The sequence below is a fragment of the Quercus suber genome, unplaced genomic scaffold (genome assembly GCF_002906115.3).
Source record: "Quercus suber isolate HL8 unplaced genomic scaffold, Cork oak 2.0 scaffold_518, whole genome shotgun sequence".
Lineage (NCBI taxonomy): Eukaryota > Viridiplantae > Streptophyta > Magnoliopsida > Fagales > Fagaceae > Quercus > Quercus suber.
The window spans coordinates 238,130-264,937 of record NW_027069967.1 but is presented as its reverse complement, the minus strand read 5'-3'; the positions used below and the strand labels follow the sequence as shown (position 1 = coordinate 264,937).

At 32.8% G+C, this 26,808-nt stretch overlaps 2 protein-coding genes across 2 annotated transcripts; one reads left to right on the top strand and one right to left on the bottom strand.

Annotated features, from left to right (window-relative positions):
• Positions 1–1,802: 1,802 nt before the first annotated feature.
• Positions 1,803–8,772, top strand: LOC112007741 (protein NRT1/ PTR FAMILY 4.5). Its single transcript, XM_024040099.2, has 6 exons — positions 1,803–1,912; positions 2,176–2,254; positions 2,371–2,588; positions 6,335–6,772; positions 7,557–7,681; positions 7,777–8,772. Exons 1-6 carry the CDS (start codon positions 1,910–1,912, stop codon positions 8,633–8,635), a joined length of 1,722 nt encoding a protein of 573 aa, XP_023895867.1. The 5' UTR covers positions 1,803–1,909; the 3' UTR covers positions 8,636–8,772.
• A 182-nt stretch (positions 8,773–8,954) lies between these two features.
• On the bottom strand, positions 8,955–19,087 carry LOC112007721 (uncharacterized). Its single transcript, XM_065763669.1, has 11 exons — positions 18,087–19,087; positions 17,277–17,345; positions 17,107–17,178; positions 16,807–16,893; positions 16,628–16,695; positions 16,284–16,402; positions 16,041–16,164; positions 15,748–15,922; positions 12,371–12,559; positions 11,940–12,266; positions 8,955–9,834 (listed from the first exon to the last, which is right to left on the bottom strand). Exons 1-11 carry the CDS (start codon positions 18,738–18,740, stop codon positions 9,088–9,090), a joined length of 2,631 nt encoding a protein of 876 aa, XP_065619741.1. The 5' UTR covers positions 18,741–19,087; the 3' UTR covers positions 8,955–9,087.
• Positions 19,088–26,808: the final 7,721 nt, after the last annotated feature.

Here is a 26,808-nt window from a genome sequence, read left to right as displayed (position 1 = left end):
TTGGTTTTGGTTGGATGATCAGAGTTTGGTGGGTTTGGATTTGGGATTTCAATGTGGTGGTTTTGAGATCGACTTCAACAGTGTGGACTAGAGATCGGCGTCGATGGAGTGTTTGGAGATTGGCGTCGATGGACTAGAGATCAGCCTCACTCCGATTCTCTCTCTTTCTCTCACTCCGATTCTTAATTTATCTCAGATTGGGTTTGTGTTTTGGTAATGCTTTGATTTTTTTGTTGTAGTGGTGGGAGGTTGCTGTGGTGGTAGTGGGATGGGTTCATTGTTGATAAGAATAGGTTAGAGTTTGGCTCAGATTTAGTGGGTTTGTGGGTTTTGCAGTGGGTCTGTGGGTGTTTCGATGCTGGTAAGGATTTTCAGTGGTGGTGGTGGTGGTTGGTTGGTTTGGTGGTTGGTGGTGAGAGTTTTTTTTTTTTTTTTTTTGGGTAATTTTGGTGGTGCCAGAATTGTTGTTTGTGGCTTACAACCTGATACTTAGAATTTGTTGTAAAAATTGTGTGCACTTATTATTTCTTAAAAAAAAAAAAAGTGTAATGGATTTGCCGAAAATGGGAAAAAAAAAATAAAAACTTTTTTTCTCCACAATTTCGGCAATACCATTGCCACAATTGGGAAAAAAAGTTTTTATTTTTTTTCCCATCTTCGGCAAATCCATTACCTTTTTTTTTTTTTTTTTAAGAAATGATAAGTGCACACAATTTTTACAACAAATTCTATGTATCAGATTGTTACTTGTTGTTATTGTTAAATTAAAATAGTAATCTCAATGTCAAATTTAAATTTGAACTAATAATAACTAGTTACTTGTGATTTATTGTGAAAATATTGTGTACGTAGCACATTATATTTTTCTTTAATTTTTCCCAGATTTTGGCATTCACTTTTTTTTCCCTACCATTTTCGGCAATACCATTGCCACAATTATTTTATTTTTTTTTGGCACTCACTCATTGCACTTCTCACACTCACACATCCGAGCAGGCACAGAGAAATTGGGCAGATGAATTACGATAACACTGTTGCCGAAATTCAAGCTTTTCTCTCTCCTCCCTTTTTCACATTCTCTCTCCTACTTTTTCTTCAATTTCGGCAACACTGTTGCCGAAATTCAATCTCTCTCTTCATTTTCTTAAATAACTTGTAACAGTATCTATAACGCAAATATTTTTAAATTTAGCAATATTTAGCTAAAAGACTCCAAGAACAAAAGCCAAATAAAAATTTAATAACGTAGCATTCGACTACACTTGCGTGACGATCTCTTTTATAATGTAGCATTCGACTCCATTTATCACGGATTCCAGTAGTTAAAGTCAAACAAATATAATTCATATATCCACCATTATTATCAAAAAATATATATATATATCCACCATTAAAGAAATGGTTTTTAACTTTTTATGGGTGAAGACAGAGCTTTTGGGAAAGAGATCGTATAAAAAGATTAATGTTGCTGTTAACCATTGTTAATAAATTATTTAAAAAAAAAATATAACATCACTTTTATAAGAAATAATAGGTTTCAATTAGCTCAATTAGTAAAGTCTTTGATAATTGAATAAGAGATCTTAGGTTTAATCTCTACCTATACAAAAAATCAATTGATGTCTTGATTTGATGGTAAAGAACTAATATCAGAAGTAGACGTTACATATTAAAAATCTCTTAAAAAAAAAAGTCAACCACCCGCGTTAACTTTTTCCAAAGATAAAATATGAACCTAATAAGTTTCTCGAAGGATGCCATTTGATTCCTTTTATGTTATTATTGTCACTATATGAATGATTAGAACATTTGTCTCAATAAATAGTCAGAGGAGTTCATTCTAAAAAAGTCACTACTAAGGGAGAGGCAGCCTTTTTCCTAGCCGGCCAAAGAAGAAAGCTCCAACACAATGGTAATTAACGTCTTGCATAAACTTCACTAGGCACTGGTCTCAGAGCCACCATCTTTTTTGGAAGAGAATCTCAAATTTAATTGAAACGCATTTATTTCCTAAATCTAACTATACAGATTCCCACATCATTTATATTAGAGATGATATTGTTTTCCCATATTTGTTTCTTTAAAGTTCTCTCATGCATTTTTCTTTTATACTTTTCAATTTCATGCTCTACATGCTATGTGGGCTAATGTTTCTTTATGTGATTATTTCACCAGGGCATCTGCAGAGATGTTAAAACCCAGCCTAAGAAAGAAAAAAGGCTAGGAGGAAATCGAGCTGCGCTTTTTGTATATGGTAATCATAATGTTATCCACAACTATTTTGCGTGCGTGTGTGTGTGTTTTTTATGTTCAGATTCTTGAATTATATGTGATTGTTGGTTGGTTTTTTTATACTGTGAATTCATGCAGCTACTGAGGGACTAGAGAACATGGCCTTCATCACCATTGCAGTGAGTTTAGTTACATATTTTTATGGATATATGAACTTCAGCTTAACAAAATCAGCCACAACGCTCACCAACTTCTTGGGTACTGCATTCATGCTAACACTTGTTGGTGGATTCATCTGTGATACCTATTTGTCAAGATTCAAGACTTGTGTGCTCTTTATATCCATGGAACTATTGGTACGTTTAGTCTTCCATTCTAGCCTAGAATTCTCCTTCTTGGCCGGAGATAGAATAATAGCAAAATTATAAGTTTATTGCTTTTAATAGTTTAAATTTTTGGAATCAAAAAATATTTTATTATGGTATATATAATAAAGCTGGACAGCCAATAGAACACCCTAAACTTTTCTTAACGCAATGAGAAAGGAGAATAAAGAAAGTAAAAATCCACAAGTTGTCTCTAGGCAGATAGCATTATACAACTACCAAAGTATTTGGGGATAACCTAAATTATTTTAAGTGTAATAATGGCAATGTGTCAATGACTCAACAATAGTAAAAAAAAAATTTATAAATATATTTTTCAGTCTTACGTAGTAGTTTCACAGCTTTAATCATTAGCATGATAGCATCCAATCACATGGTTTGAGAATTCATAATTTTAGCATCATACCCACCACGTAGTTTGTTTGGTGGATGTCCTTTTTTGGCGATAGAGATAGAGTCAAGCTAATATTAGTTTAATACTTCAAGTTGTCCAATCCTTCTAGAGATAATTAAATAAACAAAAGCTTGGAAATTAAAGCAATTCAACATAAAACAAAACAAAAAATCCCACAAAAGTAGGCCTTATTGGGTTTTTTTTCGTTGATTGCTTTTTACCGAAAATATATTTTGAAAAAAATGAGTTTTGAAAGCTATAATTTAGCAAAAAAAAAAANAGAATTGTTGTTTGTGGCTGAGTTTTGTAGAAGGTGTTGAGTGGGTTTGAGATAGAAAATAGGTAGAGAGTAAAGAGAGATGGAAGTGAAGAGAGAAGCTGAATTTTTTATATTATTTTTTGGTGTAGTTTATATTATTTTAATAAGTTGTATGTAAAATTAAAATTAAAATGTTAGATGAATTATAAAATAAAATGGTAAAATAAACAAAATAAATTTTAAACATGTAAAATAATTTTTTTTTTGGAGATGCTAAGAGCATTCTCACCAGCTGTTCTATAAAAAATGTCATTTTGACACATCAAAAGTCTGCTTTACTATTTTACCATATCATTTTACAACATCTCATTTATCAGATGTTCTATTCTTCAATTCTATACATTAAAATAATATATACATTACATTAAAATATCATTAAAAAAAAACTTCAAACGGTAATATATACTGCACAGCCCCCCACCACCACTGCCCATAGTAGCCCACCACCGACAACCATAACCAAAACCCAAAATCAAACAAACCAACCCACTATCACCGACCACCATAGCTAAAATCCAAAATCAACCAAAACCCAAAATCAGCCCACACCCACCAACATCAGCCATCACAACCCATGAAAATCAGCCCACCCACCGCCATAACCCACCAACATCAACCCATTAAAACCCATGAAACTCAACCCACATCAACAAAAAAAAAAAAAAAAAAAAAAAAAAAAAAAAAAACCAAGGCGATCTGATCTGAGAGTGTGAGATGGACGGTGCTGCGTGGTGGACGCCGATCTGCCCATCCAAAACCACCCACCACCGATTTGTCCATCTGAAGCCACCCATTGCCCAACCCATAACCAAAAAAAAAAAAAAAAAAAAAAAACAACAACAACAGAAAAACCATAGCTAGAGAGAGATCGGCATGGAAGTGATGCGTTGGTGTTGGTGTTGGCGTTGGCGTCGGCGTCGGCGTGGAAGTGATGCGTTGGCGTCGGCGTTGGCGTCGGCGTTAGCGTGGAATTGATGCATCAGCGTTGGCGTCCACGCGGCGAATCGGCGACTCTGAGATGAACTCGTCCGATTCGGTGTATCAAACCATAGAACAGAGAGGAGAGATCGGAAAAAAGGGAAAAAGGGGAAAAAAACCGATGAACCTGATTTTATAGATCAATGATGGTGGAATTAGTGAGATGGTAGAGATGAAATCTGTAGTGGCTCATGATTCATTTCGGAAAGAGAAAGCAAAAAGGAGAAGAATATAGAATGGGAGAGTGGAGATGGTGAAGCAGAAAAAGAGTGACTGAACATGAAAGATGAAGTTATATTTTAATCAGGAGGTGAGAGAAAGATGAATAAAAAAGTAATAAAAAGAAATAGCATTTTCATTCGTACTCTCTCAAAAATGAGAGCGTATTGTAGTATGTTTCATATTTTTAACATATTTAGCACACCTCATAATGCTCTGTTTTTATATTTAGTGTACTAAATACCAAATATTTGACATTTGACACACCTAATAAGAATGCTCTAATACCCTAACTACAACTCCTAGCCATTAACCCCCTAAATTTAAAGAGGTTGACATGCGTTACCAACTTTTTTTTTTTTGCTGAATACATGCGTTACCAACTGAGAACCTTCCATCCAAAACAGTAATGTGAAATGTCGAAAACCAATAACCTATTGCTTTTAGTTGCATGAATATTGCAGCTTCAGTTTATCAGTATAATCATTAGCAACATACAACTATTCAATGGTGATTTCTTAAACTAAGAGTTGTCACATCCATCTTAGTCATTATATAGTGAAACTGTGAAAGTGTTGAGCATTAATTGTCTAGACCCCACTATGTACGGCTGCTCTAAAAAAAAAAAAAAATCCAGTGTTAATGTAAGCCATTCATTTTTAAAATTTTTTTTTTGAGAATTGAGAATATTGTTAATAGTTTTTTAATTTTAAAATTTTTTTGGCTAAAATATCATTTTCGTCCTTAAACTATCACAAAAGTTCGTTTTTCGTCCCTAAACTTTTAAAAGTTCTATTTTCATCCCTAAACTTTTCCAAACGTATTGATTTTCGTCCCTCCGTCTGACGGAGTGCTGACGTGGTTTTGACAGTGTGCTGATGTGAGAAGGACGAAAATCAATACATTTGGAAAAGTTTAGGGACGAAAATAGAACCTTTGAAAGTTTAGGGACGAAAACGAACTTTTGTGATAATTCAGGGACGAAAAACGAACTTTTGAAAGTTTAGGGACAAAAATGAACTTTTGTGATAGTTTAGGGACGAAAATGATATTTTACCCAATTTTTTTTTTAAAATAATTAATTATTATATGTCCTGAAGGTATATATTAACAAAATTTTAAAATAAAATATCATTTCACACTCTTTTACCTCTACTAATTTACATTAATATTTATAATTATTGTGAAAATATTTACATTTTAACGTATAAAAGTTATAAAAAAAAATCAGTTGTGAAAAGACAGAGTGTATGTGTATAAAAGCCACTCAAGAACAAAGAGTCTTTTGGCTAAATATTGCTAAATTTAAAACATATTTGCTTTATAGGTACTGTTACAAGTTATTTAGGAGAATAAGGAGAAAAATTGAATTTTGGCAACAGTGTTGCCAAAATTGACGAAAAAGTAGGAGAGATAATGTGAAAAAGGGAGGAGAGAGAAAAACTTGAATTTCGGCAACAGTGTAAAAAAAAAAAAAAAAACCCTAAAAGCCGGAAGAAAAAATACGAAGGGCATAACATTTTTTATATCAACTTACATGACTCATTATGATTGATGCATCATGAAAATGATGTAAGTGATATACCCGTTTGGAAATGATGTTACTCTAATTACAACAAACCAATAATTATGAAAGATAGTGTACAATGACTTGTTATGATTGATACATCATAAAAATGATGCAAGTGATATACCCTTTTGAAAGTAATGCTACTTTAATCATAACAGACTAATAATTATGAAAAATAGTATATCGGTAACATTACTAAAAATTTATGTACATTTTGTTTGTGCATGTATATGCAGGGATATGCCCTCCTAGCAGTTCAAGCACATTTCCCCCATCTAAGACCCATACCATGCAAAGGCCATATGAACAAATGTGAGGCTGCAAACTCTAGCCAAACAGCAATCCTTTTCACCGGTTTATACCTGGTTGCACTTGGAACCAGTGGGGTTAAGGCAGCTTTGCCAGCCTTGGGAGCTGACCAATTCAACGATGAAAAGAACCCTAAAGAGGTAGCTCAATTGTCAAGCTTCTTTAACTGGTTCTTGCTTAGCCTCACCATTGGAGCTATACTTGGTGTGACTATTCTGGTATGGATAACCACCAACCAAGGCTGGGAGTGGGGCTTTGGCATATGCTTTGTAGCAGTCTTATTTTCATTGATATTTGTTTGCATGGGCAAGTCTTTGTATCGGAATAATAAGCCCATGGGAAGCCCACTACTACGGATTCTTCAGGTAATTAACCCCCACATAGAAAGATGTATGGTTTTATGTTAGACAATTGGAAAATTCAAAAATTATTATTAATTTATTTCACAAGATTTATAAAATGAGATAACAATAAAGTGATTAAGAATTCTACTGTACATCCTTTTTCTTTTTCTTTTTTTAATGTACCATACCTACTAAACCTTAATTGTGAACATATTATAACTCTGTTTACCAAAATATATATATATATATATATTATAACTCCTTATTTAATATATATTTAAATAGTATATATGAATAACTGAAATTAGGTTTGTATGATATGGATACATACAAAAAAAAATGATTATTAACATATTTAAAATATAATAAATAAAATTTTAAATTACGTTTTTATTTTGGAATGATACTAGAGACATGACAAATTTTATAATACAAACCTTACAAACTATTAGAATAATATTTTAATTATTAAATTTATCATTTTCTAATTTCTTAACATTTTGGAATAAATTAGGTTTGTATGATATGGATACATACAAAAAAAAATGATTATTAACATATTTAAAATATAATAAATAAAATTTTAAATTACGTTTTTATTTTGGAATGATACTAGAGACATGACAAATTTTATAATACAAACCTTACAAACTATTAGAATAATATTTTAATTATTAAATTTATCATTTTCTAATTGCTTAACATTTTGGAACAATTGGTAATTTATCAAAGTAATAAAATAGGTGATCTAGAATACAAATTCTGGGGTTAATTAATTGAAATCTTTTTGGTGCTTAAAATTCAGGTTTTTGTGGCTGCCATCCAAAACCGGAAACTTCCAATTCCAGAAAATACAGAGGAATTTCATGAGATTCATGACAAAGAGGCAAGAACACATGATGAAATTCTGCAGAGAACAGAACAATTTAGGTACATATGTTATCAAAAATTTCAAAGTTACCTAACCATATATATATATATATATATATTAAGTGAAACTAAATACCCTACTGTATATTGCACAGATTTTTGGACCGAGCAGCAATAATTAGGAGCACCAATGATGCAATAACATCAACCACACAAGGACCCTGGACCTTGTGCACAATGACACAAGTTGAAGAAACAAAGATTCTAATCCGCATGCTGCCAATTATATTTAGCACTGTATTCATGAACACATGCTTGGCTCAACTCCAAACATTCACTATCCAACAAAGCACAACCATGAACCCCAATCTCTTTGGCTTTAAAGTCCCTGGCCCTTCAATCCCAGTAATCCCACTCTTATTCATATTCGTTCTTATCCCATTATACGACCGGATTTTTGTTCCACTGGCTAGAAAAATCACAGGTGTTCCCACTGGAATTCGACACCTTCAGAGAATTGGTATTGGGTTAGTGCTCTCAGCTGTTTCTATGGCTGTCGCTGGAGTTGTGGAGACACACCGCAAATCTTTGTCTTATAAACATAACATGGTGGATAGTCTTGAGCCTTTGCCTATGAGTTTGTTTTGGCTTGGTTTCCAATATGCTATATTTGGAGCTGCAGATATGTTTTCCCTTGTGGGCTTGCTTGAGTTTTTCTATGCAGAGAGTTCAACTGGTATGAAGTCACTAAGCACAGCCATTTCATGGTGCTCAGTGGCGTTTGGGTACTTCTTGAGCACAGTGGTGGTGGAGGTGGTGAATAAGGTGAGTGGTGGGTGGTTGGCTAATAATAATATAAATAGAGATAAGCTGAACTACTTCTATTGGTTATTGTCAGTGTTGAGTGTGGTGAATTTTGGGTTTTATTTGGTGTGTGCATCATGGTATAAGTACAAAAATGTGGAAGTGAAGCAAGGTGATGCTGAGGGAAAGGTTGAAATGGCCATGGCTTAATGATGTTAGGTCTCTTTCTGGTGGCATCAGATGCTTCTGGTTTGGTCATTGTAGTACTGTTCCCTTGTGCTTAATGAAACTCTTATTTACCAAAATGAGGTTCTGGCCCATCGTGGCAGTTGTGATGTTTTATAAAATGGAGTATACATATGCATACAAGGAATTCTTGACTGCTAAAATGACGAGCAAACTCATTAACAAATCACGCTATCCTTAAACCAAGCTCAGCTCATCACTATTCTACATTAGTCAACGGAAACGAATGCACATCATGATTTATCTCTCATTTTCCTTTCAATTTTTTTTTAACTTATGTACAAATCCAATGAGTGCTTTTTATACATGTATCTGATAATACAACCCCCCATCAAACAAGGTAAAAGGAAAAATGATAGCACACTGCCTTGACCTGTGAACATTCACAAAACAAAGTATAATACAACAATTTCATGCTACCACTTCACATCCAGCGTTAAAGCCTCGGGAGGGACAAGGACAGATCGTAAATTTGTAAAAGATACATTAGACATTAAATTACTCCATGAAACTGAATCTACTCCAATGAAAGCATTCACCTTCTTAACCAAAAGAGGCCGCAAAGTTTCTGCTTCAACTCTTGCCATTACCTCAAACCACATTCTTTCAACATTTGGCCTTGTTCTCCACTCTGCCAGCTTACCATGGAGTATGTCATTACTTCTGATATCTCTTTCCAGTTCTAGTGGGAAACGAATGATAGCAGATGCTTTAATCTTTGTTTTGAGGAATCCCGACCGATTTTGACGAATTCTGTCACCAAGAAAGCTCTTCAAAACTCTTTCCAGCAAAGCGATCCTTGAACTCAAGAAATCAATGGGGCAAGCCCATTCCTTGTAAACATGACTATTGTAACACTTCTCCGGCAGCAACTCAATTGTGTCCTTGGAAATGAATGTAGTTTCAATGTAAGCATCAGGATTTCGAGTCCTATAAGCAACTACTGATGCAGCCCCTAAAACTTGTATAGGAAGCAATGGGATGCACATAGATTGCCAAAAGGGCCAAAACTCAATTTTCTCCTTGTTAATCGGAACACTTCTATTCACTGGTATACCAAGACCAGATGAGTGTATTAGAGAAACTTCTTGAGCTCTTCTCACTTCCACTGTGATGCCTTCACCAACAAGAATTCGTTTCAAACCATTATGTGAAATGTTCATCTGGAGATAGGGTCAAAATGTCCAGACCGTCAGAAGTTGCACTAAAGAATCAATCTTGTATGCAGCAAAACATTCATAGCCATTAATAAACATACCAGTTAAAAAATAAAAAGAAATAGGCACATCAATATGGTAGGATAACTTTGGTCAATCCATGAATACAGCTAGACATTGCCAAACAAATATAGTTAGCAAGGCAGAAAAATAAATAAATAAACATTAGAAATGCCTTTGTTTGTTGAGGCTATCTGTTTCAACAGATTACAACCAAGGTGATTTTAAATGGCTTCTACAAGAATTTCTGGAATCTGTATTCCTGCTCTTTTTTGTTTTTGTTTTTCAAGATCACTGCATCAAAACTATTCACTTGCTTAACAGAAAATGAAATGTACTATGGAGATCTTAGAAGAGAAAAAAGATAGTCAGGGTGGTGATATGTCTATCTGAGAAGTGATTTTTAGAATCCAGAACAGAATAAAAATGCTCTAGCAGCTAGAAAATAAATCTTTCAACTCCCCAAACCCCTTTCCCCCCCTCTCCCAGAAACCATTAATTTTTTTTTTTTTTAAAATTTTAAAAGGCACCCCACATTTCTTAGCATCATTGAAATTTTAAAGCTTGATCAAACAAACAATATAAGAAATCGGAACTCAAAATTCAAAATTCAAATCCTTATTTTCACTCTTATCACAGTAACCAAATGAATAGATAACTAACATCATTTCCCTCAGCTTATCAGGAAAAAATTCATTTTACTCATTTAAGATATCAAATAAATTGAAAACTCAAGCATTTACAAGCTCTTTGGTGCCCTAACAGAATACTAGACAGACGTGAATCGGATACTTTTTTATATATATATATATATATACACACGTATATATATGTATAAAAGTAATTTTTGAAGTTTTATTGAAAAGAGATTTACTTTAGGTTCACCATCGTGAACTCAATGTAACAAATAAATTACAAAGAATATATGTATCCTGATTTTTAATTGCTCAGTTGTTGAGGAAGTCTTAAGTTTCTGATTTGCGGTTGGAGGGAGAGGTTAAGCTGGAATGTAAGCTTCCAAAAGGAATATCATGATTGGGAGGTGGAGTCTGTGAATTCCTTCTTAAATCATATCTATTCTAAGGTGCCTACAGGGGAGGGGGAGAGTGATAAAATCAGATGGCGTTTAACTGGGAATGGCATGTTTGATGTTCGTTCCTACTACAAGGCTATCCAGGGCACTACAACTGAATCAGATACTTATCGAACACATGCACACATAAAGATATAAAATTAAATGGACAGTTATCAAAACAACTAACAGACCACAATATATTATGGACTCACAGGTAAAAAGAAACCAACAAGATGCAATTTGGAAGAAAACAGTCGGATTCAAATAATAAGCTTAGAGTCATTCCTGGCCTCTGAATAACTGAAACTGATTTAAGTTAGACATAAAAGCAAACCATCAAATTCTTAAGTAATGCAGCTGCATAACAGCTAGCCCTAAAAAAATTTCTCATGCAAGTTTCATGTTTCTTGCGCTGATAAGCATCAGACACTGACTAATCTTTAGCTGCATCTTTAACAATTTCAACCTAGAGAACTTTGCTACAAACTCCAGAAACATTATAATACTTATTTTTTCTATCTTCTTTTTTCAATTGGTGTGGGTCTTGAACCCATGATCTCACCCTCCACCTAGAACTTGTAAGGGTGCCAATTGAGCTAGAGCTCCTTGGCTCCGGAAACATTACAATAATGCTTGTAACAATTCAAAGTTACCGATAAAACCCAATGGAAGATATAAAATAACAAACTTTACAAGCTGGATTAAGCAAAATAAGATACCCATATACAAATAATTTTCTTTCTATTGCTGATCAAATAATTTTCTCTCTATTAATTCACAAAACCTTTTTGTATCTTACAACTAATTCATTCAACAACAATAACCAAATATTACCAATTAGTACTCATAACCCACATCAATATAGTAGCAAATTTGGTCATAATCCAATCCAACACATTTAATTTGAACCCCATTACCAATAAATCAGAGCTAATATATTTAAAAAAAAAAAAAAAAAATCAAATAAAAGGCATACCGGCAACAATAGAGAAAGCTGGTGATCACCACCGACCAGTAACTCAAACGGACCCTTCATTTTAACAGTGTTAAGCACGCCCATCAAAGAACCAATTTCAGTAACCAAGGACCCGAAATCGCTCTTTTCATTTCTGAACTTTTTCCAAGACCCCACTTCTTGTTCTTCATCCTCAGACCGTTTGATGACCCATTTACTCTTACCGAAACCGACCCGAAACTCGACCCGAGAAGCACTTCCAAACCGAACCTTACGCAGATCCAACTTGGAAACTTTAACGTCCTCCAAATCCCACTTCTGCTTCAACGAGATTGCCTTGAGGACATCCTGAATAATCACGAAATTAATAATAAAGATCTCAGCTTTATTAAAAGAGTTTTAAGAAAGATTTGGAGTAAAGAATTGAGGTAACTGATAAGATAAATGAGTACCTGTAAGAAAAGGGTGGTGAGGTTGGAGTTCGAGGCGTTTAAGGAAGGTGTAATAAATGAGAGAATAATTAAGAATGGGAAGGACAAAGGAACAATAAGACCACGATGACTGTTCTTCTTCATCTGAGGTAAAAGGACTAATTGATTTAAGATTAGAGGGTTCTTTCCGAATCTGTTTTTGCTTTCTGGTTAAGGGTAGGCAGGTGCAGGCGGTTGTTGATTTTGATTTTTTTGAGATTTTGAGATTATGAGACTACGATAATGCCCCACCAAATTAGGCTGGGGTCTATGCGTGTGGATCACAATCTCCACCCTTGCTTTATAGTCATTCTTGTTTGTTAGGTACACTTGTGCAGAGTGAAGACTTGCAATAATAAGAGTAAGCTCAAAGTTTTCCTCCAACCAACACCAAGTAAAATTTTTTTAGGTAAAATACTATTTTAATTTCTAAATTTTAGTAAAAGTTTTTTTTTTTGTTTTAAAATTTTAAAATTTTTTTTTCATCCCTAAAATTTGTAAAGAGTTTTTTTGAATAGTATGGAGACAAAAATAAGGATGAAAAAAGATATTTTTTAATAGTTTAAGGATAAAAAACAAACTTTTAGTAAAATTTAAGGACATAAATAAAACATTTTCAATAGTTTAGACATGAAATATGAATTTTTCAATAATTTAGAGACAAAAAATGAATTTCTTAAAATTTAAGAATGAAAAATAAACTTTTAGTAAAGTTTAAGGACCAAAATAGTATTTTACCTCTTTTTTATGACTTTTTTTTTTTTTTTTTATTTTCAATAGTTTAGACATGAAATATGAATTTTTCAATAATTTAGAGACAAAAAATGAATTTCTTAAAATTTAAGAATGAAAAATAAACTTTTAGTAAAGTTTAAGGACCAAAATAGTATTTTACCTCTTTTTTATGACTTTTTTTTTTTTTTTTAATTTATCAATTTTAATGTCTAAACTTAAGAAATTGTTTCAGGTTGAAGCTTAAGTCCCAGTCCATCTCATTATTCATTTTCGATGAAGAGAAATTGTGACGTGTTAGGTAAGTTTGATCTCAAGTAAGATAACTGACGTGGTAGTGTGAACTTATGAGTATGACTAGAAAGATAATCATATTTATCTAGCTATCATCATTGGAATAAGCAACAAACCCTGAAGATTAATGGATGAGTCTAGAATCACAAGGAACATATTGCAAGGGAATCTAGAGTGGAAGGGAATAATAGTAATCCAACAGAGCTTGCTAGGCAGATCTTAAAAGTTTTTCAAGAACACAAGCAGGCTTGGAGTGAGTAGTCAATGAGGCCAAATAAAGATGTGCCTTGGTCGCTACCTCCATCCAATTGGATTAAACTAAACTTTCATGCTGCAATAAGGGAGGAAAAAACCATAGTAGCAGTGATAAGTAGATATTGTATGGGTAATACCTTGAAAGCATGGTTTGACCAGTTTGTTCCCAGCAGTCCTTTAATGGGGAAAGCTAGAGCAGCATGTAGTGCCATTAGACTTGCTGTTGCTTTTAGTGAAGGCTATGAGAACATTATACTAGAGGGAGATGCTTGGAATGTCATTAAGCCAATTCGTAATGCAGATGTTGATCCCTATTGGAGTATTAAAACTTTATATGATGATATTTTGTATTTTGTAAAGTACTTTACCAATGTAAAATTTTCTTTTGTTTGTAGGGAGGGCAATGTCTTTGCCCATTTTGTGGCCTAATAGGCAGTTCTTGTAAACTGGACTGGACTGATTCTTATCTCAAATCTGCCTTCTTTGATTTTGCAGGCTTTGGATAGAGATGGAATTTGGCCCGGTTCTTTTGTTTCTCCCCTTTTTTGGGTTGAGCAATAAAGTATTTATTTAGCAAAAGAAAAAAAAAAAAATTGCAAGGGAATGGAATCCATAAAATCATGAGATAACTTAAGAACAAAGTTTCTCTCCAAACTAGTTTGAAGAGAAATTTTTCAAACTTCTCATATATTTATTTTTTGAGTGTGAATTTTGAAAATCTAATCGTAGAATTTCATGTTCCTTATGTTCTTAACATACATATCAAATTTCATTCAAATCAGATATTATTTACTATTTGATCAATTAACTTATTTTTTATATACAACTTTAGATTACAAAAACTTGAAATTATAACATTTATTTGATGACATAGCAATTAATCTTTGATTTTTTTTGAAATTTTGTAAGCATTATGGATGTAATAAGAACATGCAATGTAACGGTTAAATTTTCATAATTCACACTCAATATAAATATATATGATAAGTTTGTAGGGAGAGAAACTTTGTTCATAACTTAATCCCCATGGTTGTACAAATAGGTCACTACAAACCAGCACTACAAGCCATAAGAGATACACCAAAAGAATCTCATTCATATACTCTCTAATAGTTTACCAACTTAAGAATCAGAGAATCCTCCACTGACATACCCTCTCGGCAAGTCTCCATTGTTCATAGTCGGTTTTTTTGCAGGTGTTCATGGACCGGGTCAAACCTCTGAGCTAGCTTAACAGCAGATAATGAGTGGTTGGACACTTGGACCGATTATTGTAGCCATTAGCCACACAATATAAGGGGAGGGTAGGAGTAACAGCTAATCCTAGAACGTGCTCGACTGTCAACCGGAGTATGCGAGATCATGTTCTTTAAAGAATGCGTTAAGCTAGAACGTGTAGGAATGTACACAGTGCTCTTACAAAGAATGCTTATGGTTTGGTAGGGCGATGGGGGTTGGTTCCAAGATAATGCTTTTTTATCATATTTTGTTTCCCCCTGCAATTTGCTTTTAACTACACTTTTATATGGCCTTTTTAAACAATTTTTCTCCCTACAGAATCACATTATAGAACTGCAATAAGTAGTTTTATTTGTTAAAATGTAATAAAATCAGTAGCTTAAGTTTTGAAGGTGATCACTTCAACTCGCACCTATCATGTATGCCGTATTACTCAATATCAGTACGAGCAGATTTAAAAAGAGGAAATTCTCAGGGCCACAATTAATAAAAGTGCATTTTTTGCTACTTAATAGAATTCCATACACATCGTTCCAAAACCATCGATGAATAGAGTACATGGATTCTTAGTTTGCAAGTACACTGAAAAGAGTATGGGATCAACCCAGAAATTAAAAGAGATGCTTGGCAACCATCTTAATAGCCAAGATCTTTTACATGAGATCGCCAGCTGCTGGACCAGTGATGCGAGGCTGTATGGATAAATTCATGAGCTTTCAGTATCACCGTAAAGTATCTGCCTGCCTACTTCCCTTCACCAATTCACCATCAGGGGTGCTTTAACTGCAACAACAAAGTGAAATAGAGGTTTCCAAATACATTCAAAGTGATAGCAGCACCCAAGTTCCTTTCACCAATTCACCATCAGGGGGGTGCTTTAACTGCAATATCAAAGTGAAATAGAGTTTTGAACTACATTCAAAGTGATAGCAGCACCAGACATCCAGAAAACCATCTTGCTTCAGATATTTGAGTCCTCCAGTGCCAAGTAAAAGTGCATCAACTTCCCAAGTACTGACACATAACAACAACATAAATGGTTGAATAAGATAAATGAAAACGAGATACGTTTTCCCTTTTTCTTTCCTTCTGTTCTCACTCTTTTGTTCAAAAGGTTTAAACACGTCATTACAGAAAATAATCCATCAGCGGCAACAGTTGACCACTCTTCAGTCTGATGGACAAGACAGATACCCCACCAAGAACCAATCCAACATAAGCAGGCACGTGATGGGAAAAAGGTTCAAAATTCACAACTGCTCAATAACGAGCAAAAGGGTGAAAAAAATAACTTGTAGAATCACCATCTAGGTGAAATAAATGTAGTCAATATTCTTCCTCAACGAGAAGAGGCCAATGTGTAGGCCAATGTGTCAAGAAATTGCTACAGCATTCCCCCCCAAATGAGGTTCATATATGGTGTCTGATACTTTGGATGGAGGCCAGTAACGAAACACCGATCTACCTACAATGTTCTTGATAGGAAGCGGACCCCTGACAACAAGATAAATGCCGTGTCAGAAAATAATTTCAGAATTTCCAACCATATTAATGGACCAACATCAATGACAGTTCTTTTAATCTTCATACATTTTAGATGTTAACATAATCATGTTTGTTTATCTGTAGATGCCACATGCTGGAAATGTTACTTTCCTACCTAATCAACATATTATCAAACCAAAAAGATCATCAGTAATACAAAGATTCTAGAATTACCAGTTATGAGAGTCAAAACTGTTGTTGCGATTGTCTCCCATCACAAAGACATAACCTTCAGGCACAAGCTGCAAAATCAATTCATAAAACAATGTTATTACCAATGCTTCAATGATGCATAGGGAATGATAATAAATCAACAGAAGGAAAAGAAATTAAAGATATACGGGATGCATTACCACTGGTTCCATTTCATAAGCAAGTGGCTCTGCAACAAATTTTTCATCTTGAACATCACCATTCACATATAATTTCCCATCACGAACCTATCACATGAAATAGCCAGGTGAGATCCAATATAATAGAGATAAATGGTAAAGAAAATTTTCTTACGTACAGAAAATGAAAAGAAGAAAAGATCTTCAATAAATTGCTACTTTAATAAAAATAAAAAAATAAAAAACAAAAGGGGTGAGAGCAGGCAAGAATTAAGACCTCAAGACACAGATATAATCAATCGAATATATGTGAAATCTTACTTCAACATAGTCTCCAGCCTTTGCAACAATTCTTTTTATAAATACATCATCGCCTGAACAATAACCAAAATCCTGCACAATGCACACGATTGACAAAATCAGAAACCCTCCTCAATCAAATGGAAAGAAAACAATTTCAAAGGCACTTCTAAGTAAATTTCACCTCATACCTGTAAAATTGGAGGTGCCTTAAAAATTACTATATCTGAAACTTCAGGCTTCCTGAAAAAGTATGAAACCTGTGACATCAACAAAAACAGAAGCGATGATATCAGCTCACCTGTAACAAAATCAACATTTAACCGTCAGATCTCTGTTTATGTAGACAATTACATATATCTTCTCAATCTACGAGAGCATCAACGACCATATCATTAAACAAACAAAGAACTACATGCTAAAATCTTAGGGAATCCATTGGGTGCCTACAGTGACTAATGGAATAAACCAAACTTTTCAGCACTTATTGCAACCACAATATACCATAAGAATCTTTCTAACATCCCTTAATAAGCCCAATTGCATCATTGTTCATTTGTATAACTTTTTTTTATTTTTCCTTTTGAAGTCAATAAAAGGAATACAACTTTTAGAATTGATCCTAACTACACGTAAAAATTGTGACAAACACTCATATAACAAAACCAACAACAGCAACAACCAAAACCTTGGTCCCAAAAATTTGAGGTCAGCTATTCAACAGACTCGTCAGGGTCAGCCACATCAAGTTAAACATAGAATTCTAATCAGAATAATCAACAACAGTCTTACCAGGCAAATACCCATACATGAAATTATAAACCCACATCAAGTTAAACATAGAATTTCAATCAGAACCATCAATAACAGTCTTGCTTAGCACATGCCCATTTATCAAATTATAACCCCAAATTGATTCTAACCCAAAGACAGTACCTTTAAGACACAAAAACAACGATGATGAAAATCAGAGAATTCACCTAAACTTTCACAACACTGACCTTCTCAGCCAAAATACGGTCACCAACATCAAGAGTAGGGGCCATAGAAGACGAAGGAATCGACCTCGGCTCCGCCAAGAATGACTTGAACAATATGCTCACAGTCACAGCAGTGAACACAGCCTTTGCATCCTCCGAACACAAATTCAAAATCTTCGAGAACCAACCACTCTTCTGATCAAACTTCGACTCCGCCGCAGCCGCCATCTCCATCGTCGTTATTGTTGTCGATGACTCCGATGATTTTTCAGGCTCGTCGTTACAAGGTGGTAGCACCCACTTCGAAACCGAAGACAGAATCGAAGAAGACTTAAAAGGCGAAACTCCGAAAACACCCAGAGCCGTAGCTGACGTGCCAGAAGCACAAGCCGTTGATCTCATCACCGAGATCAAGCCGAGAACGATAGGACTCTTCGAGTTCTCGCCGATAATTTCACCGGCGATATTCTCCAACAGGGAGGACCTTCGGAGATCGGAATGGTAGTTGCGGACCGTGCTGGCCGGTTCGAACTCGGTCTTCTGGTTTGGCCCGAAGATCCGGGTTCGGATCCAACAATCACCGACGGTCTTGCAATTCCCGACCCGAAGGCCCGCCGACGTGGCGAGGTTTTGGGCGACGTAGCCAGAGACACCAAAGGTATAACGTAATGCCATGTTTGCGATTGTGATAAGGTTGTTGAGGATTCGGTAAATAGTGAATACGTTAACTAACGAGGATTGTATGGGAAACCCTAGAATCCGATATATGCCATTTCCGCAGTGGACGACGCTGAACCGGAGACGGAAAGGTTGAATTGAGGGTTTCGGAGAAACTAAGGTAGGGAAAACGGACGAGGTTTTGGTTGAATCGGAGAGTTAGTTTCGAGGTTGTTTTGTTTTGGAGATCCTGAGGTTTCTCTGATCGGAGATAGAGAGAGAGAGAGACTCACTCAGGAGCCAAACCACCGAAACGCCCCAAAAAGAAAAAAAAAAAAAATGAAAATTTTGGAAATAATAATTGCGAAAAATTTGGAAGAGCCTTGCGGGTTTTAATAGACGGCGGCTATGTCTGAGCTTTACAAACTGGACTTTTTGTTTTCTCTATTTACGATTCTGCCATTCGTTTCCCTATACGACGGCGTCTCCTATGTGAAAATGAGGAATTTTTTTGATTTCTTTATTTTCTGATATTTGATTATAAAAAGTTCTTGAAATCTTTTATCTAAAATAAAAAAAGGAACTGATTTTTTTTTTCCAGTTTTTGTACGCTCCATAAAGATGATATCAAAATATAAAGTTACTCATTAAATGGACCTTATTTGATTTATTGAAAAAATAATTATTATTTATAAAAGCAAATCCTGAGATATCAATGGTTGGTTGCATGATTGACCCAATAGATAACTCACCTTTATAAAAGCAATATGTTTGTGTGTGTGTCGATTCTTCTTTGAGCAAACAATTTTATATTGTGAGTTCCAATTAATTTGATGGATAAAGTTTTTTGTCATCAAACAATATATCTAAAATTCACTATTATTATTTCCGTGTGTATTTTAATAAGTATTACTGTTTATTAAAAAAAAAAATGTTTATTCCACATTAGTTGTGTGTGTCTAGTGTTTGTTGGTTATAACCACAGTCTACAACTACAAATATTAGGCCCTTTTGTAGTTGTACTCTGATTATGTAATGTATTATAAACCCGATTTAAAATACTATTATTATTTTCATGTGTATTTTAATAAATATTACTGTTTACTAAAAAAAAAAAGATTCAAACCTAACATCCCCCCCCCCCCCCAAATGGTGTTTTAGCTCAATGACAAAACATACATTATAAATTGAAATTCTATACTATTTATAAAATAAATAAAAAATTGAAAAAAATCATATATATTACAATTCAAATATACTTCATTTGGTTCTTGATTGTGTGAGATTTGAATTATTGACTATATATCACATAATAAAGGCATTGATTTGATCAACATAATCATTTTTTATCTATCAATTTTAAGCATGTCATTAGGGAGATAACATCTTGAGGGGACGCCTTGAGTAGTTAATATAACATATAGAAACATCACTTAATAAAAAGGCTTAAGGCCCAATGGAGAACTCACCTTTATAAAAGCAATATGTGTGTGTGTGTGTGTCGATTCTTCTTTGAGCAAACAATTTTATATTGTGAGTTCCAATTAACTTGACGGATAAAGTTATTTGTCGTCAAACAATAGATCTAAAATTCACTATTATAATTTTTTGTGTGTGTTCTAATAAGTATTACTGTTTATTAAAAAAAATAGGGATGTTTATTCCACATTGGTTGTGTGTGTCTAGTGTTCGCTGTTTATAATCACGGTCTACAACTACAAAGGTTAGACCCTTTTATAGTTGTACTCTGATTATGTAATGTATTATAAACCCAGTTTAAAACACTATTATTATTTTCGTGTGTATTCTAATAAATATTATTGTTTACTCTAAAAAAAAAAAGATTCAAACCTAACATTCCCCCCCCCCCCCAAAAAATGGTGTTTTAGCTTAATGACAAAACATACATTATAAATTGAAATTCTATACTATTTATAAAATAAATAAAAAAATTTGAAAAAAAATCATATATATTACAATTCAAACATACTTCATTTGGTTCTTGATTTTGTGAGATTTGAATTATTGACTATATATCACGTAATAAAGGCATTGATTTGATCAACATAATCATTTTTCATCTATCAATTTTAAGCATGTCATTGGGGAGATAACATATTGAGGGGACGCCTTGAGTAGTTAATATAACATATAGAAACATCACTTAATAAAAAGGCTTAAAGCCCAATGAGTATAAGTTCAACTATGTTATACTAGCCACTCTTTCTTCTCATTAGTATCTAATGTGAAATTTCATTACTTAACTAACCATGCTACTCACACATGCCTTCTACAAGTCACTTGTGGCACTTCGGTTAGTCTCCCCCTTGAATGGAAACCTTTTTTTTCTTTCTTAACAATCCAAGTGTTATGCATTACTAGTACTAATATTGTGCCCTTTTACTCAACCGTGTTTAGGGCAAACATAAAAGTTTTCCTTGTACAACTACAAGAGTCACCAATACACAATTGCCTTAACTCACCATTGGTAGAACCCTTAACCATGGGTGAAGGCCATGGGGTTCTTCCTAGTTCTACTTGGTGAAATCTACTAATAAATACTTGATCTCGAAGCATTGGCTCTGATGTCATTTGTTGAGGAGATAACACATTAGCGAGACGTCTTGAGTAGTCGATATAACATATAAAGACACCACTTAACAAAAAAGGTTTAAGTCCAATGGGTATGAACTCAACAATATTATATTAATCACTTGTTTTTCTCATTAGTATCAAATGTAGGACTTCACTACTTAACCAAATACACTACTCACACATAAAAATCCCAACACATGTATCTCTTTACTTTGATCTTAAATTTGCCCACAAAATTATGGGATTAAGACTAAAAATGTCCTAGAAAAATCGAACAACTTAGGTGGATGAACAATAAATAAATAAATAAATATATATATAGGGAATAATTATACATAAATGCAAAAAAAAAAAAAAAAAATCAATTTTCACTTCTCTCTTCCCTTGAGACACATGTATATAAAAAGTCTATTAATGATTATATTTATATATAATTTGAAGCCTATATAGCAATATTTATGCAAAACTTGGTAGTTATGTTAAGATTTTTGTTTTTTTGTTTTTTTTTTTATAAGAATATTAAATATTTGAACACACACAGGAAGATGGAAAAATGTCTTAAAAAAGCTGATGGTGGTGTAAATTTAAAAGAGCCTAACTTTGGATATATAGCATAGAATTTAAATTGACAGTGGTAATTATGTTAAGATGAGTATGATTATATGATATCATATTTATCGGTAAAACAGCTTTAACATAATTATTAGTATATTAGCCTCATCTATAAATTTTTTTTATTATATTAGTGTACATATTGAGGGGTGTTTTGATACCACTTATTTGTTAAAAATTAAAAATTATTTTTAAAAATATTATAATAAAATAATTTTTAAAAATATAAATAATACCCTAAAACTTAAATTAACTTAAAATTTATGTTTTACTAATATAGTGGTAACAGTACCATGAAAAAAAAAAAAAAAAAAAACGCTGAAAACGCACGCTACAATAATAACTGTACTAGAAATCTTTTATGTTTTTTGACTGAACTGTACTAGAAATCTTCAAGAGTGGTACTATGTACAGACTACAGACTGAGCCAGGACAGTCCTTTACTTCGCCTCTCATTCAACATTGTCAATGAGTAAAACCAAGTACATTGTACCAAACAAATAATAAAAGAGGCCCGCATTAAAATAATAACAATTAAAAAATATTTATAAAAAAAGGCCGCAGAGGTTGTCAAGTTAGGTTTGTCCTGGAAATTTGTTTCAAGGTCGAGGGTAATTTGATAATTTTGACCTCCCAGCCTTTATGAGTTTTTTTATTGACTTTGACCATGAATGATTTTTTTAACATTGCATTCTTTCCTGCATCTTTCCTACTCCCCACATGCGTGGAAAATTTAGGCGAGCCAAAGACCAGAATAACCCTAATTCACACTGGGATGAATATAAAAAATTGTTCAAATACAATTAACCATGTGAGGACATAGTAGTCAATGGCTTGGTTTATAATTTATACGATTAAATTAATATTCTTTTTCCTCTTTTTCTTTTTTACCCTTTAATTTTGTCAAATTGAACCGATCTTTCCAAGAAGTTTCCAAACACGTGAGCTATTAAATGTTCACTGCTACTACTATCTAATCCTCATCAATAGGAAGATATGCAAAATTCAATATATTCAAAATGTAGACTTTTCAGTCTTGGATTATGCAGAGGGTAGTTGTATTTAATCTGAATTATAATGAGATTTAAGGTTTGTTTGAATATCGTTTATTATTGAAAATTAAAAGTTAAAAATATTATGATAAAATAATTTTTAAATATGTGAATAGTATTGTGGGATCCAATTTTAAAGTTACTTTTGTGAAAAAAATACTTACAGGTCTTATGAATAATGCACAGAATCCACCAAACAAATGTTGAACACTAGACGTGGATGCTGGGCACGCTAATAGGTCCAAGCCCTTGGGGAAAATTTTTGACTCATTTTTTGACCATTTTGGATCTCAATGCATGACATAAAATACCGTTGTTTTATATTAGGGTTTGGGGTGGTGTTTTAAGAGTATAAATTTGTATTGTTGCATCTTGTATTTTTCCTTAAAAATAGTAAAATCACTGTAATTTCGTGGACATGTGCAAATTGCCAAATCACGTAAATATTGTTTTGTGTAATTGCTTTTTTTTTTTTCCTTTTTTTTTTTGCATTTCACAGATCTAGTAATTTCATGGATATTCCCTACATAGTCTAATCTATTTTTGTCAAGTCCTTTTACTTAAAAATGAAAGGGTAAAATGCAGCCAATATTGTTGAGATTTAAGCTAATGCCAGTTAGGTTAATGATATTTTAAAACTGACAAATCTCATCTGTAATCACGGTAGGAGAGGAGAAAAATGAGTAATAGTTTAGGGATCAAGTTGGGTTTAAGGATCGAATTGGTTAGTCCTGAAATGTCTTGGACCTTGGACCTGACTAACATTACCCCAAACCTTAGTTAACTATATTTTACCCAAAATAAAAAATAAATTATACATAGCTATATTTTGAGAACTTTGTTATTGACACAACTTGTTCTATAATTTTTACTACAATTTGCTAAGATGACAATTTATATCTCAAAGCAGAAACTTTGAGAAGTTATACATAGTTGAGAAGATTTTAAGTTTATCTAAACAATACACTTATAGTAATTATTTGGGTTTTTTTTAATTTGCTAATTATCTAATATTGGTGATGGTGATATAAAAAGAGCATGTGGTTGTTTAGGTCTTCAAATATTCTGAGTTAGTGCATCAAATTTATGCTACTAGTTGAACTAACCCATTGTAAATGTAGCAGTTAATTTTTTTTGAATATGACTAAAACTATTAACTTTCTAAATTTCTCCATGTTTGTCTTAAGATCATAATCTAAAAGATGTGGATAGTCAGTCAAAACTGGATTTCATCATCGGATAATGTTCCCGTGATATATATAGGACTATCTGGCCTTTTGCCCTTAATTTTTTTTATTATTTAGCAATTTGCCCCTGTTTGCAAACTATATAAAGATATGCCCCTGTTTTGATACTCAATTATCTTAAAATCGAGTTTCTACGAAATACTCGATCTGTAGAAAATCGAGTTATGCTCGATCAAACTTAAAAAAAAAAAAAGAAAGCATGGAACTCGATTTTATGGAAATCGAGTTTAAAAACGCCACTATAGGGCTTTAAAACGTCACTATAGGGCTTAAAAACGCCACTATAGAACTCCCTGATGGGATAATCACACTTAACAAATTTTCTTTTTACAGGAAAACGTCGCTATAGAGCTTTAAAACGTCACTATAGGGCTTAAAAACGCCACTATAGGGCTTCCTAAATGGTATCACACTCGTAAAAAAAATTTTGCATGAAAAATCACACTTATAAAAAAATTTACATTAAAACACTGCTATAGGGCTTTAAAACGTCACTATAGGGCTTAAAAACGCCACTATAGGGTTCCTGAACCTGTATGGCATGATTACACTTATAAAAATTTTTGCAGGAAAACGCCGCTATAAGGCTTTAAAATGTCACTATAGGGCATAAAAACGCCACTATAAGGCTCCCACTTATAAATTTTTTTTTTGCATGGAACTCGATTTTCTGATATTCGAGTTCCATGCAATTTTTTTTTTTTTAAAAGTTTGATCGGGTATAACTCGATTTTTTACAAATCGAATATTTCATTAAAACTCAATTTTAAGATAATCGAATATTGAAATAAGAACACGCTCCTATATAGTTTACAAATAGAGGCAAATTGCTAAATACAAAAAAAAAAAAAAAATTAAAAGCAAAAGCACAGATGGTCCGATATATATAAACGAGCTTGCTTATTGGATGGGCTTCAAATAATGGCGTGGGCACATGATCCAAAAAGTTCTATCATACAATTATATTCAACAAAAAAAGAAAAGAAAAAAAGGTATCGTACAATGCCACTTTATAATAGAATATTAGTCTGCTTTGAATTTAGTTAAAGTCTCCTTAGTTAGAGTATCAAATTATGGAGCTAGAGAGACATTACATAATATACACTCACTTTTTTATTTGAAAAAATATACTAACTTTTTTTTTTTTTTGATGGGAAATATACTAACTTTTTGCCACAGCAAAAAGAGTTGTGAAATTTTTGTATCATGCTGTTATATTGACTAAGTACAGGCATGAATGCTTTGCTTAGTGCTGGTTGCTGTTGACGCAAGCGCATGCATCATCCATATATAGTTTGTTGAATGAAAGAAAGTCAAGTAAGCTAAACCACTAATATAATAATATATATCTAGTGTCTTAATTATGATTTTCAATTGACAATTCTTGATCTATTCAACTTCTTTCCTGTCCGGACTCTAGAATCGATAACAGTAACAATAAGTTATCATTTTCATTCAACTAAACGTGACCTGTCTTATTCTGCTTTGGTAGGAATTATCTGCATTCTTTTTTTTATTGCCACATCCTGATGGTGATTGTAAGCAGTAAGTTGTTTTAATTTTTCCTCTAAGAATGAGGACATAAATTTTTCAAAATTTATTTCATAATAATCGATATGGTTGTGAGTTTCACATATTCCACATCATTTACACTAATTCTATATTAATCAATCAAAAAAAGTTTGGCTACAAACTTGGTTGTAACTTGAGTCTACAATTCTTACTTAAAAAATTAACAAGACTATATATTTTAAAAATTTAACTATTTGATTGCATGTTCTTTATATTCTTAACACACATGTAAAATTTCATGTTAATTGAATTTTATTTACTATTTAATCTATAAACTTATTTTTTATGTATAATTTTAGATTACAAAAATTTAAAATTTAAATATTTGATTGATAATATATCTATTATTCTTTGATCTTTTGGAAATTTTGCAAATATGAAGGATATAAAAAGTAAATGTAATTTATTGGTGGATATGTCAAAATTCACATACAATAAAAGGATATTGAGTAGAGTTATAACCTTAGATTATAACCAAATTTGTTGCCAAACTTTGTCCCAATCAAAATAGACTATATGTCTCATTAGATTTATTTATTTATTTATTTATTTTTGTTCATAAACAAAAAAGTCCCTAAACTTTTTTCTAGATAATTTCATTTGTTATATATAAAATAAGAGATTCGAATCTTAAACATCTTTATTGAAAATAAAAAGTAATATTATAGAACTATAATGCGCTTGGTTTAAATAATATTGTTAGCACACATTGTTTTTTCTCTTTGCAATTATTAGTCATTGCTTACTATTTTCATAGCACATGCATGATGCATTTAGGATACGTATACATTATGATTTTGCTAAATTAAATAGTTAATATTAATAGATTAAAATAGGGAAACTGAGAAATCATGCCATAATTCTCTAGAAGGACATTTCCAACTATCCCCATCCTAAGCAAGTAAAAAAAAAAAAAAAAACATGTTTGTGTTTTTAAACAATATTATATGACTTAAAATTTCGTTGAGTCTCAACTTTATAGATTTATATGTAAAAACGTGCAATACT

Bases quoted from the DNA above. Each gene is read 5' to 3' on its own strand.
- LOC112007741 (XM_024040099.2), top strand. The intron at 2,255-2,370 runs GTAATCATAATG...GAATTCATGCAG, and splicing joins AGCTGCGCTTTTTGTATATG to CTACTGAGGGACTAGAGAAC. The intron at 6,773-7,556 runs GTAATTAACCCC...CTTAAAATTCAG, and splicing joins CACTACTACGGATTCTTCAG to GTTTTTGTGGCTGCCATCCA.
- LOC112007721 (XM_065763669.1), bottom strand. From the start codon at position 18,740: ATGGCATTACGTTATACCTTTGGTGTCTCTGGCTACGTCGCCCAAAAC. The intron at 16,696-16,806 runs GTAATGCATCCC...TTGATTTTGCAG, and splicing joins CTTATGAAATGGAACCAGTG to CTTGTGCCTGAAGGTTATGT. The intron at 12,267-12,370 runs GTACTCATTTAT...GTGATTATTCAG, and splicing joins TCACCACCCTTTTCTTACAG to GATGTCCTCAAGGCAATCTC.